The following is a 14,679-nucleotide window of genomic DNA, read 5'->3' as shown; positions in this document are numbered from 1 at the left end:
TTTTTGTTACGTTTTTACGAGTAAGATAAACATTTCGGGAGAGGGGGGGGGTTCAAACCCCCTACCCCCTCCCCCCTGGATACGGCCTTGCCGGGCAGCCTTAAATAAAATGTGTCATTGACTTTCAAATATTTACCTCGTCTACTCCATAATACTTTGCTTCAACTAATTCATCAAGTAATGAAACCTCTGGGCTTCCAGTTCCTTGCTTCGAAAACTCCCCAGTTGAAAAAGATGCGATGGCACTGTCTGGTGTTGAAACTGAGGAACAGGTAGTCATAAGTCATTGTGAATAACTATTTAATATACATAAAAGATTACTTATAGTTCGTTTACAGTTGAAGTAAAACAAAACTAGAATATTGCGATAGGCCTCCCCTTGGGCAATATTTGTTGTTGTTGCCCGATAAGTAAATAAAAAACAAAGCTCCTCCTCGGAACTTTGTAGTATTATATTTCACTCACATTTTTTTTACTTTTGCCCCCCCCCACTCCATCCTTTGTGGTACTGTAAAGTCATTGGAATAACCAATGAAAATAACCTGAAACATATATTGATATGTTCAAGATAAGTCAGAAATTTAGATTTTTTCAGACGTTTAACAAAAGGATTCGTTGCTTTTACGATTTGTAAAACCACAGAAACAATACATTTTTTTTCAATTAAATTAGGGTAAAATTGTCATAGGCAGCGCAATAGCGCTGTCTAAGTAAAGAATTAAAGAAAAAGGCAAAATATATTTATCCAAGAATAATAGATCAAAAGATACTTGTCCCCTCCCGTAAAAACACCGATAATTTGGCTATACATAGGAGTATTTTAAATTTGTATTTATATATGGCTCTTGAACTAATAATAACATCTGGTTTAATCATCTCAATATTTTTATATAATTCTAATGAAGTCTATTTGATGTATATTTTGCTGTAAAAAGAGCTTTTTTTAAGTTTCAATTAATATTAACACGAGTCACTCCTTACCTGCAGTTCGTTACCACGAGCTGTCTGACAGTGAGTGTGTTTTCAAACAGTTCGTGGTAACGAGCTGTAAGTAAGGAGTGTTGTTGCTCAATAGGAATTAAAACTCTAAAAAAAGGAATTTTGCTATCAATAGATATATCAAAGAAATCGGCTTATTATATTTATCCAAATATATGCAAATCATTAATTTCAGTGTTACCCATCAAAAGTTACGAGCCTGAAAAGATTTGCCTGATTTTCAAAAAAGGGGGAACACCCCCTAAAAGTCAATGATCTTAATGAAGATTCCATCTCCAAAAATGTGGAATTTTATATATTTTGCTAGAAGAAAGATCACGAATGTGTGTTTATTTTTCTTTCCAGGAGGTGATCGCATCGAACCAATCCTTACCTTAGACCTTAGCACCTCCTGTACCTCCAGAGGCACACAGGGCGTCCGTTAACATCCTCCAGTCATCCCGCAAATGAGCTGTGGCGTAGATGTCCTCCCACTCTGGGATTAAGGATACAGGGGCCTTCCTCATCGACACGTGCCGTCTGGTTGCCACTGGAGAAGCATATTCGATAGTCTCGATCCTGGCATACGGATAACATGGCCAAGATAGCGCCATCTTCGTTGCCTGACTACATCAGCGACATCAGGCTGGTTTGTGTAGTGGCGAATTTCCAAGTTTGTTATCCTATCCTTCCAGTTAATGCTCAGGATATGTCGAAGACAGTTGTTTTCATATCCAGTGAGTCGTTTTTCCTGCTCAGCTGTGAGTTTTAAACATTCCATCGCGTACGTCAAGATCGAAAGGACGTTGCTTCTGAAATGGCAAAGTTTTAGCTTGTCTGAGTACTTTGCTGATGTCCAGACTGGTCGAAGTCGTTGAAATGCTGAGTTTGCCAAGGCTTTTCGTGTTCTAAGCTCTTTTTCTGAATCGCCACTAAACGAGACGGTGCTACCAAGATATCGGAAGTCGGTGACTTGCTCTATTCTTTCAGTCCCCAACTGGATATTCATCGGTGAGTTAGTGGTTGACATCGCTTTGGTTTTGGGGGCGTTGATATGTAACCCAAACTGCTCGGCTCTTTCGGATAACTTGCATAAAAATTCTTGAAGTTTGCTTTTGTCTTTCTCCATCAATCCAGCATCGTCTGCGAAGTCCAGATCTTGGACTAGTCTGCCTACAATTTTGATCCCGTATCAATCAATTTGCCTGAATATGTAGTCCACTATGAGAATAAAGAGGAATGGAGACAATACACATCCTTGTTTGACACCTGTTATCACTTTAAAATATCTCGTATTTCCTTCGGAGGTTCTCACGCAGCATTACGTGTCTTCGTACATTGCTATGATAAGGCGAACCAGCTTTTCAGGAATACCGTAGAAGATCAAGATTTTCCATAGTATTGGGTGGTCTGTTGAGTCGAACGTTTTTCCAAAGTGGACGAACAATAGATAAAGAAGTTGTCTCGACTCGTTTGATTCTTCAAGCATGGTGCGCAGTGTGAATATCAGATCGGCACAAGATCTTTTTGGTCGAAAACCAAGTTGCTCCTCGCATAAACAGGCCTACGGGTCTAAGGCAGCTTGAAGTCTTGTCAGGATGATTATGCAGAAGAGCTTTCCGTGCATCGAGAGGAGGTTGATGCCTCTATAATTGTCACAGACTGTGGCGTCTCCTTTTTTGAACAATTTAATAATGTTTCCTGCTCTCCAGTCTTTGCGGACTTTTTCTTCTTGCCAGAGGAGGAAAAAGAAGGCTAACCACACCGAAAGGGACCTGCGGATTGATGAATTGACCATTTCTCCAAATATATGGTCACTTCCTGGAGATTTTCCATTCTTCAGCTTATTTGAGCCTGAAAGGATCTCATCCGCTGTTGGCTCGTCTTCATGAATGAGGACATCCGAAAATTGGCTGTCTGGAATATCTGGTGGAGCAGAAGGGAGCGGGTGATTGAGAAGGCTTTCGAAGTAATCTGCCCATCTATTTTTCCAGTCATCTGGATCGGTTAGCAGTCTTCCGTTTTTCTCTTTTACTGGTCCATCTTGTACGTTGGTCTTCCCAACGATTTCTTTAGTTAAGCGGTGCACAGCTCTCGTGTCACCACGTCTGGCTGCTTCTTCTGCCATTCTTGCTTTCTAGTTGAGGTGCTGTAGCTTGTCTAATCTAGCACTTTTCTTCACTTCTCTGTCCGCTTCTTTATACGGTATGTCTTTCATGACATCAGCAGAGGGATCATTACTGAGCGAGCACTGTTTTATTTTCTTGCGGTTTTCGATCAAGATCCATGTCTTCTGGGATATCCACTGTTCCTTTATTGACTTTTTAAATCCAAGAACCTTTTCAGCAGTTTCCGTGTAGTTCTATTGTATAGTCGTCCAAGCTTTTTCCACGTCTTGTGGTATATCAGCAAGTGCCTTGAATCTGTTCGAGCGTTTAATGCTGAATTGTCTCTTAATATACTTGTCTCTGAGCTTCACCACCTCCAAATTTCTTGGTAATTTTGTTGGTTGTCGAGATATACTGGAGCAGAGTTTCAACTTGAGTGTTGCTACAAGAAGTTCATGCTCCGGCCCGACGTCCACACTTTTGTAACTCTTCACGTCTTTCAGACTAGTTCTCTACCGTCGTCAGATCAGAAAGTGGCCAATCTGAATTTTGACAGTTTTGTCTGGGGATGTCCATGTATACTTATGGATATCTTTGTGCTCGAATAATATACCTCCGATCAACAGGTCGTTCGACATGGCAAATTTGACTAGCTTTGCACCATTTTCGTTCATAGTTCCAAGCCCGTGATGTCCCAACACCTTGGGGCAATAAAATCTGTCTTGACCAACTGTCGTATTTAGGTCGCCTGCCAAGCAAGCGACATCAAGGAGAGGGATGGAGTCTAGGACGGACTGGAGGATTTCATAAAAATCATCTTTCGAGGCTTTCTTCGGCATCATTTGTTGGTGCATAGTAGATGACTAGCGACAGCTTTGCATGTTCAGATGCAAATCGGATATGAAGGATTCTCACGTTAATCGGCTTCCACGAGCAGAGAGATTGTGCTGCATTTGGGTTCAATACAGTTGCACTCCCGCTGCATGTCTGTCCGCTTTTTTTCTGTACAGAACTGTATAAGTCGTGTTGCTATTTACTGCCTTGAGCTTCTTTTCTTCGCAGCCCTTCCATCGTGCTTTGGTCACTGCGAGGATGTCTAGCCGAAATTTTTCGCACTCTTGTAGAACTTGTTCAGTTTTTGAAAAAGCCGACATGATCCTTACGTTGCAAAATACGATTCGTACTGGTTTATTTGCGTTCAGAAATCTGGTCGAGGGGCATGCATGGGTCATCATCATACTGGGATTTGATCCGAGGCTTTTCACTGACATTTCTTTAGCATATTCTTTTTCTACGGGAGTGACTTGCTAGGCCACTGCCCAACCGGTTTCTTCGGCTCGGCTAGGGGCAGGGACGCCAATCCCTGACCGAGAGGCCGGAACCCCCAGTGCCTAAACAACTTGCAGAGGCTGTTGTCAAAGTCTGGATCTTCAGCCCTTTCGCAGTTGTCCTTCTGGAGAGGATCCTCCCACAATGGTATCCTGCAGTACCATACAATTTAAGCCATTGCTGGAAGAAGGTTTGCAACTAGTGGAGCGTGTCTACACGCCAGTGGGCCCTGCTCAGTGTGCGTCAGGGGGGCTTTCTTCCTCCTCTGCCTGTATTTATGACCCCCGGGCAAGGGTACCCCAGTTTCAATTATGGACTGTCAGGGGCTAGGTCCCAACTTGGTCCGCGCCTCCCTTTATGGAGGTACCCTACATTTCTGTAGGACGTTCCCCTATCCGCAACCTGTGGACGCTCTGAGTGGCCTGGGGAGGGCCCCTACTGAGACGGTGACTAAGTAGGCACCAATAGTCCTAGAATATCGGGAGATGGCTCATTCTAACGGAAATTAAAAGTTCTACTGCCCTTTTTAAGTAACCAAAAATTTTGTAGGGCAACTGGCCCCTCTCCCACCCATCTTTTTTCCTAAAAGTCATCCGTTTAAAATCCTGAGATAGCCCTTTTGTTCAGCACAGTTGAAAAGCCTAGTAACTATATCTTTGAGGATAACATAACCCCCCACAGCCCTCAAGGAAGGGTTTGTGTGTCATGAAAACGCATAGTATTTCCTATTGGAAAGTATATAGACATTTTTTGGTGAAGGGGGGGAATTTTCTGCAAGGGGTATTTTCTACGGGGATAATTTTCTCTGGGGAGGGAAGTTCCTGGGGGTAACATTTCCAAGGGAAATTTTGTACGGGGGAATTCGCCAAGATTCATATACAAAAACTATTTTTATTTGTCTTACAACAATATTTGTTTATCTTTGCTGACTGAAATTTATATGTGGAGATATGAAGGAGAATTGTCCGGCGGAAATATTTACCCAGGTTGAAATTGTCTAAATTATCTTTCCGTAGGTGGTGGGATTTTCCACGGGATAAATTCTCCATGGGAGAGTTTTCCACAGGATAAATTCTCCGGAGTGTATTTTCCGCGGGAGCATCTCTACTAGGGACAGAGAGGGGGGGAGGTATTTGTGGAATAATTTTCCACGGAGGGGAATTTTCGGCATGATTTTAATAAAGAATCAGAAATAAAAGTCTTTTTCAAACGAAAGTGGGCTAAAAAAAAAATCGGAATCGTCTGCAAAATATTTTTCGGGGGTAATTTTCAGTTAGAACAGAATTGTCTGGGGGAATTTTGCTTGTGGAGGGGTCTTCTGTGCGGGAAGAGTAGAAATGACCCTATTGATCGTGACGGGAGTCCATATATGGGCATAGAGTCCCTAGGGAGATGGTTTTCTCACTGAGAATGAAAAAACAGGATTTTTCTCACTTGAAAAAACTGGAATTTTCTCACTTTTATGGATGTTTCTTGGACGGTTATGAGTGTTGGTCAATTTATTTGTTGTTTTTCATGGATGTCAACATCAATTTATGTCTGTTTTTATGGTTTTTCTCACTGAGAATGAAAAAACAGGATTTTTCTCACTTTGATGGATGTTTCATGGATGATAATGTGTGTTGGTCAATTTATGGATGTTTTTAAGGTTTTTCTCACTGAGAATGAAAAAACAGGATTTTTCTCACTTTGATGTGTTTTCAAGGTCGATTTATTTATTGTTTCCAAGTGCATTGTCTCCTTGGCGAATGACACATGACACGTGATACATGACACATGACACATGACACATGACACATGACACATGACACGACACACGACACATGACACAAGACACATGACATGACACAAGAAACATGACACATGACACAGACACAGACACAGACATAGACACACAATGGATTTCTGAGAAATTTATTACATAATCGGTAGAACCCTATCAGGAGGTCATGACGGGGGTCCATATATGGGCATAGAATGACGTAATCGACTAGGACAGTTGGAATATTTCAATAGTGGTTTGTCGTGGTTAACCTTGTCACAGTTACATTCTCTTGATTTTTCAAAGTTCATTTTCGATCTCTTTCGTTGAAATGCAAGAGTCGGAATATTTCAGTAGTGTTCTGTCATGGTTTACCTTGTCACAGTTAAATTCTCTTAATTTTTCAAAGTTCATTTTGGATTTCTTTCATTGAAATACAAGAGTTGGAATATTTCAGTAGTGTCTTGTCATGGTTTACCTTGTCACAGTTACATTCTCTTGATTTTTTAAAGTTCATTGTGGATTTCTTTCGTTGAAATGCAAGATTTGAAATATTTCAGTAGTGTCTTATCATGGTTTACCGTATCAAAGATACATTCTCTTGATTTTTCAAAGTTCATTTTGGATTTCTTTCGTTGAAATGCAAGAGTTGCAATATTTCAGTAGTGTTGCTTTATGGTTTACCTTGTCACAGTTCCATTCTATTGATTTTTTAAAGTTCATTTTGGATTTGTTTCGTGAAATATAAGAGTTGTAATATTTCAGTAGTGTTTCGTCATGGTTTACCTTGTCACAGTTACATTCTCTTGATTTTTCAAAGTTCATTTTGTATTTTTTTCGTTGAAATGCAAGAGTTGGAATATTTCAGTAGTATTATGTCGTGGTTTACCTTGTCACAGTTACATTGTCTTGATTTTTCAATGTTTATTGTGGATTTATTTCGTTGAAATGCAAGAGTTGGAATATTTCAGTAGTGTTTTGTCGTGGTTTAACATGTCACAGTTACATTCTCTTGATTCTTCAAAGTTTATAGTGGATTTCTTTCGTTGAAATGCAAGAGTTGGAATATTTCAGTAGTGTCTTATCATGGTCTACCTTGTCACAGTTACATTCTCTTGATTTTTCAAAGTTTATTGTGGATTTCTTTCGTGAAATCCAAGAGTTGGAATATTTCAGTAGTGTTTTGTCGTGGTTTACTTTGTCACAGTTACATTCTCTTGATTTTTTAAAGTTCATTTAGAATTTCTTTCGTGAAATGCAAGAGTTGGAATATTTCAGTAGTGTTTTATTGTGGTTTACCTTGTCACAGTTACATTTTCTTGATTTTTCAAAGTTCATTTTTGAATTTCTTTCGTAAGATGCAAAAGTTGAAATATTTTAGTAGTGTTTTGTCGTGGTTTACTTTGTCACAGTTACATTCTCTTGATTTTTCAAACTTCATCTTGGAATTTTTGTCATTGAAATGCAAGAGTTGAAATATTTCAGTAGTGTTCTGTCGTGGTTTACCATTTCATACTTACATTCTCTTTATTTTTCAAAGTTCATTTCGGATTTTTTTCGGGAAATTCAAGAGTAGAAATATTTCAGTATTGATTTGCCGTGGTTTACCTTTTCACAGTTACATTCTCTTGATTTTTCAAAGTTCATTGTGGATTTATTTCGTTGAAATGCAAGAGTTGGAATATTTCAGTAGTGTTTTGTCGTGGTTTTACATTGTCACAGTTACATTTTCTTGATTTTTCAAAGTTCATTTTGAATTTCTTTCATTGAAATGTAAGAGTTGGAATATTTCAGTAGTGTTTTGTCGTGGTCTACCTTGTCACAGTTACATTCTCTTGATTTTGCAAAGTTCATTGTGGATTTCTTTCGTTGAAATGCAAGAGTTGAAATTTTTCAGTAGTGTTTTATCGTGTTTTACCTTGTCACAGTTACATTCTCTTGATTTTTCAAAGTTCATTGTGGATTTCTTTCGTTGAAATGCAAGAGTTGGAATATTTCAGTAGTGTTTTGTCGTGGTTTACGTTGTCACAGTTACATTCTCTTGATTTTTTAAAGTTCATTTAGAATTTGTTTCGTGAAATGTAAGAGTTGAAATATTTCAGAAGCGTTTTGTCGTGCTTTACCATGACACTCATAGATTCCATTGAATTTTCTAAGTTTATTTTGAATTACTTTCGTTGAAATGCAAGAATCGGAATATTTAAGTAGTATTATGTCGTGGTTTACCATGCCTAAGTTACAGTCACATGTTTTTTAAATGATCATTGTTGATTTCAATCGTTGAAATTAAAGAGTTGGAATATTTCAGTAGTGTTTTTTCGTGGTTTAACTTGTCACTGTTACATTCTATTGATTTTTCAAAGTTTATAGTGGATTTCTTTCGTTGAAATGCAAGAATTGTAATATTTCAGTAGTGTCTTATCATGGTTTACCTTGTCACAGTTACATTCTCTTGATTTTTCAAAGTTCATTGTGGATTTCTTTTGTGAAATCCAAGAGTTGGAATATTTCAGTAGTGTTTTGTCGTGGTTTACTTTGTCACAGTTACATTCTCTTGATTTTTTAAAGTTCATTTAGAATTTCTTTCGTGAAATGCAAGAGTTGGAATTTTTCAGTAGTGTTTTATTGTGGTTTACCTTGTCACAGTTACATTTTCTTGATTTTTCAAAGTTCATTTTTGAATTTCTTTCGTAAGATGCAAGAGTTGAAATATTTTAGTAGTGTTCTGTCGTGGTTTACTTTGTCACAGTTACATTCTCTTGTTTTTTCAAAGTTCATTTTGGAATTTCTTTCCTTGAAATGCAAGAGTTGGAATATTTCAGTAGTGTTTTGTCGTGGTTTACCATTTCACAGTTACATTCTCTTGATTTTTCAAAGTTCATTTTGAATTTCTTTCGTGAAATACAAGAGTTGGAATATTTTAATTGTGTTTTATCTTGGTTTACTTTGTCACAGTTACATTTTATTGACTTTTCAAAGTTTATTTTGGATTTTTTTCGTTTAAATGCAAGAGTTGGAATATTTCAAGAGTGTTTTGTTGTGGTTTACCTTGTCACAGTTACATTCTTTTGATTTTTCAAAGTTCATTTTGAATTTCTTTCGTTGAAATGCAAGAGTTGGAATATTTCAGTAGTGTCTTATCATGGTTTACCTTGTCACAGTTACATTTTCTTTATCTTTCAAAGTTCATTTGAATTTATTTCGTTGAAATGAAAGAGTTGGAATATTTCACTATTGTTTTGTTGTGGTTTACCTTGTCACAGTTACATTCTCTTGATTTTTCAAAGTTCATTTTGAATTTCTTTCGTTGAAATGCAAGAGTTGGAATATTTCAGTAGTGTTTTATCGTGGTTTACCGTGTCAAAGTTACATTCTCTTGATTTTTAAAAGTTCATTTTGAATTTCTTTCATTGAAATGCAAGAGTTGGATTATTTCAGTAGTGTTTTGTCATGGTTTACCTTATCACGGATACACTCTCTTGTTTTTTCAAAGTTCATTTTGGAATTTCTTTCCTTGAAATGCAAGAGTTGGAATATTTCAGTAGTGTTCTGTAATTGTTTACCATGTCACAGTTACACTCTCTTGATTTTTCAAAGTTCATTTTGAATTTCTTTCGTTGAAATGCAAGAGTTGGAATATTTCAGTAGTGTCTTATCGTGGTTTACTTTGTCACAGTTACATTCTCTTGATTTTTCAAAGTTAGTTTTTGAATTTCTTTCGTGAAATATGTTTTGTTGTGCTTTACCATGACACAATTACATTTTCTTGATTTTTCAAAGTTCATTTTGAATTTCTTTCGTGAAATGCATGAGTTGGAATATTTCAGTAGTGTTTTGTCGGGGTTTACTGTGGTTTACCTTGTCACAGTTACACTTGCTTGATTTTTCAAAGTTCATTTTGAATTTCTTTCGTTGAAATGCAAGAGTTGGAATATTTCAGTAGTGTTTTGTTGTGGTTTACCTTGTCACACTTACATTCTCTTGATTTTTCAAAGTTAATTTCGAATTTCTGTAATTGAAATGAAAGAGTTGGAATATTTCAGTAGTGTTTCGTCGTGGTTTACCATGTCAAAGTTACATTCTCTTGATTTTTCAAAGTTCATTTGAATTTATTTCATTGAAATGCAAGAGTTGGAATATTTCAGTAGTGTTTTGTCATGGTTTACCTTGTCACTGTTACATTCTCTTGATTTTTCAAAGTTCATTTTGAATTTTTTTCATTGAAATACAAGAGTTGGAATATTTCAGTAGTGTTTTGTCATGGTTTACCGTGTCACAGTTACATTCTCTTGATTTTCCAAAGTTCATTTTGAATTTATTTCATTGAAATGCAAGAGTTGGAATATTTCAGTAGTGTTTTGTCGTGCTTTACCTTGTCACAGTTACATTATATTTATTTTTCAATGTTAATTTTTAATTTCTTTCTTTGAAATGAAATAGTTTGAATATTTCAGTAGTGTTTTGTCTTGGTTTACATTGTCAAACTTACATTCTCTAGATTTTTCGAAGTTCATTTTGAATTTCTTTCATTGAAATGTAAGAGATGGATTATTTCAGTAGTGTTTTATTACAGTTCACCTAGTCACAGCTAAATTCTCTTAATTTTTCAGATTTCTTTTTGATTTTCTTTCTATGATGTACAAGATTTGGACTATGTCAATAGTGTTCTGTCGTAAATTATATTGTGGTAGATACATTCTCTTGATATTTCAAAGTTAATTTATAATTTCTTTCATTGAAATGCAAGAGTTGGAATATGTCAGTAGTGTTTTGTCACGGTTTACCTTGTCACAGTTACATTCTTTTTATTTTTCAAAGTGCATTTGAATTTTTTACATTGTAATGCAAGAGTTGGATTGTTTCAGTAGTGTTTTGTTGTGCTTTACCTTGTCACAGTTACATTCTCTTAATTTTTGAATGAATGTAACTGTGACTGTAACTGTGAATGTAACTTAATTAACAATGTAACTGTGACAAGGTAAACCACATCAAAACACTACTGAAATATTCCAACTCTTGCATTTCACCTAAATAAAACCAAAATGAACTTTGAAAAAATTAAGAGAATGTAAGTGTGACATGGTAAACCATGACAAAACACTATTGAAATATTCCAACTCTTTCATTTCATCGAAAGAAATTCAAAATGAACTTTGAAAAATTAAGAGAATGTAACTGTGACAAGGTAAACCACGACAAAACACTACTGAAATATTAAATATTCCAACTCTTGAATTTCATCGAAAGAAATTTAAAATGAACTGTGAAAACTCAAGAGAATGTACCTGTGACAAGGTAAACCTTGAAAAAACACTACTGAAATATTATAACTCTTGCATTTCAATAAAAGAAATTTAAGATGAACTGTGAAAACTCAAGAGAATGTAACTGTGACAAGGTAAACCATATCAAAACACTACTGAAATATTCCAACTCTTGCATTTCACCGAAAGAAATTTAAAATGAACTTTGAAAAATCAAGAAAATTTAATTTTGACAAGGTAAACCACAACAAAACACTACTTAAATATTCTAACTCTTGCATTTCAACGATAGAAATCCAAAGTGATCTTTTAAAAATTAAGATAATTTAACTGTGTGGATGTAAACAACAACAAAACACTTCTTACATATTCCCTGTCTTGAATTTCAACAAAAAAAAACCGAAATGAACTTTTAAAAATCAAGATAATATAACTGTGAAATGGTAAACCACAACAAAACACTACTGAAATATGTCAACTCTTGCATTTCAACGAAAGAAATCTGAAATGAACTTTGAAAAATCAAGAGAATATAACTGTGACATGGTAAACCACGACAAAACACTACTGAAATATTCCAACTCTCGCATTTCAATAAAAGAAATTAAAAATGAACTTTGAAAAATTAAGAGAATGTAACTGTGACAAGGTAAAGCACAACAAAACACTACTGAAATAATCCAACTCTTGCATTACAATGTAAGAAATTCAAATGCACTTTGAAAAATAAAAAGAATGTAACTGTGACAAGGTAAACCATGACAAAACACTACTGGCATATTCTAACTCTTGCATTTCAATGAAAGAAATTCTAAATGAACTTTGAAAAATCAAGAGAATGTAACTTTGACAAGGTAATTCACAATAAAACACTACTGACATGTTCTATCTCATGCATATCAACGAAAAAAATCCAAAATGAACTTTGAAAAATTAAGAGAATGTACCTGTGACAAGGTAAACCACGACAAAACACTACTGAAATATTACAACTCTTGCATTTCAACGAAAGAAATTCAAAATGAACTTCGAAAAATTAAGGGAATGTAAATGTTACAATGTAAACCCTAACGAAAAACTACTGAAATATTCCAACTGTTTCATTTCAACGAAAGAAATTAAAAATGAACTTTGAAAAATTAAGAGAATGTAACTGTGACAAGGTAAAGCACAACAAAACACTACTGAAATAAACCAACTATTGCATTTTAATGAAAGAAATTCAAAATGAACTTTGAAAAATAAAGAGAATGTAACTGTGACAAGGTAAACAATGACAAAACACTACTGAAATATTCTAACTCTTGCATTTCAAAGAAAAAAATTCAAAATGAACTTTGAAAAATCAAGAGAATTTAACTGTGAAATGGTAAAACATGAAAAAACGCTACTTAAATATTCAAAATATTGAATTACAACTAAATAAATTAAAATTAAATTTGAAAAATAAAGAGAATGTATATGTGACAAGTTAAACCATTAAAGAAGACTAATTAAACATTCCAACTCTTGCATTTCAATGAAAAAAATTTGAAATGAGCTTTTAAAAATCAAGAAAATGTAAGTGTTACAAGGTAAAACACAACAATACACTATTGAAATATTCCAACTCTTGCATTTCAACGAAAGAAATTCAAAATGAACTTTGAAAAATCAAGAAAGTGTAACTGTGACAAGGTAAACCACAGTAAACCCCGACAAAACACTACTGAAATATTCCAACTCATGCATTTCACGAAAGAAATTCAAAATGAACTTTGAAAAATCAAGAAAATGTAACTGTGTCATGGTAAAGCACAACAAAACACATTTCAACGAAAGAAATTCAAAAATGAACTTTGAAAAATCAAGAGAATGTAACTATGACAAGGTAAACCACGATAAGACACTACTGAAATATTCCAACTCTTGCATTTCAACGAAAGAAATTCAAAATGAACTTTGAAAAATCAAGAGAGTGTAACTGTGACATGGTAAACAATTACAGAACACTACTGAAATATTCCAACTCTTGCATTTCAAAGAAAGAAATTCCATAATGAACTTTGAAAAATCAAGAGAATGTATCTGTGATATGGTAAACCATGACAAAACACTACTGAAATAATCCAACTCTTGCATTTCAATGAAAGAAATTCAAAATGAACTTTGAAAAATCAAGAAAATGTAACTGTGCCAAGGTAAACCACAACAAAACACTACTGAAATATTCCAACTCTCGCATGTCAACGAAAGAAATTCAAAATGAACTTTGAAAAATCAATAGAATGTAACTGTGAAATGGTAAATCACGACAAAACACTACTGACATATTCCAACTCTTGCATTTCAACGAATAAAATTCAAATGAACTTTGAAAAATCAAGAGAATGTAACTGTGACAAGGTAAACCACGACAAGACACTTCTGAAATATTCCAACTCTTGCATTTCAACGAAAGAAATTCGAAATGAACTTTGAAAAATCAAGAGAATGTAAGTGTGACAAGATAATCCACAACGAAACACTACTGAAATATTCCAACTCTTGCATTTCAACCAAATAAATCCAAAATGAACTTTGAAAAATAAAGAGAATGTAACTGTGACAAAGTAAACCACAAAAAAAAACTTATGAAATATTCCAACTCTTTCATTTCACGAAAGAAATTCAAAATGAACTTTGAAAAATCAAGAGATTGTAACTGTGACATGGTAAACCACGACAAAACACTACTGAAATATTCCAACTCTTGCTTTTCAACGAAAGAAATTCCAAAATGAACTTTGAAAAAACAAGACAATGTAACTGTGACAAAGTAAACCACGACAAAACACTACTAAAATATTTCAACTTTTGCATCTTACGAAAGAAATTCAAAAATGAACTTTGAAAAATCAAGAAAATGTAACTGTGACAAGGTAAACCACAACAAAACACTACTGAAATATTCCAACTCTTGGATTTCACGAAAGAAATCCACAATAAACTTTGAAAAATCAAGAGAATGTAACTGTGACAAGGTAAACCACGACAAAACACTGTAAACCACGACAAAACACTACTGAAATATTCTAACTCTTGCATTTCACGAAAGAAATTCAAAATGAACTTTGAAAAATCAAGAGAATGTAACTGTGACAAGGTAAACCATGACAAAACACTACTGAAATATTCCAACTCTTGTATTTCACGAAAGAAATTCTAAATGAACTTTAAAAAAATCAAGAGAATGTAACTGTGACAAAGTAAACCACGA

The 14,679-nt window shown here is 35.0% G+C and overlaps 1 protein-coding gene across 1 annotated transcript in view; it reads right to left on the bottom strand.

Moving 5' to 3' along the window:
* LOC148943694 (ras and EF-hand domain-containing protein-like) overlaps nucleotides 1-14,679 on the bottom strand; it is a 148,903-nt gene that overhangs the window by 15,858 nt on the left and 118,366 nt on the right. The window contains exon 7 of the mRNA XM_089101203.1: nucleotides 137-261. Coding sequence (XP_088957329.1) covers nucleotides 137-261 — 125 coding nt within the window. The remainder of the gene's footprint in view (nucleotides 1-136; nucleotides 262-14,679) is intronic.

This window comes from Artemia sp. Qi Xiang Cuo, chromosome 15, assembly GCF_049724085.1.
Source record: "Artemia sp. Qi Xiang Cuo chromosome 15, ASM4972408v1, whole genome shotgun sequence".
NCBI lineage: Eukaryota > Metazoa > Arthropoda > Branchiopoda > Anostraca > Artemiidae > Artemia > Artemia sp. Qi Xiang Cuo.
This window is presented reverse-complemented; position numbering and strand designations above follow the sequence as displayed.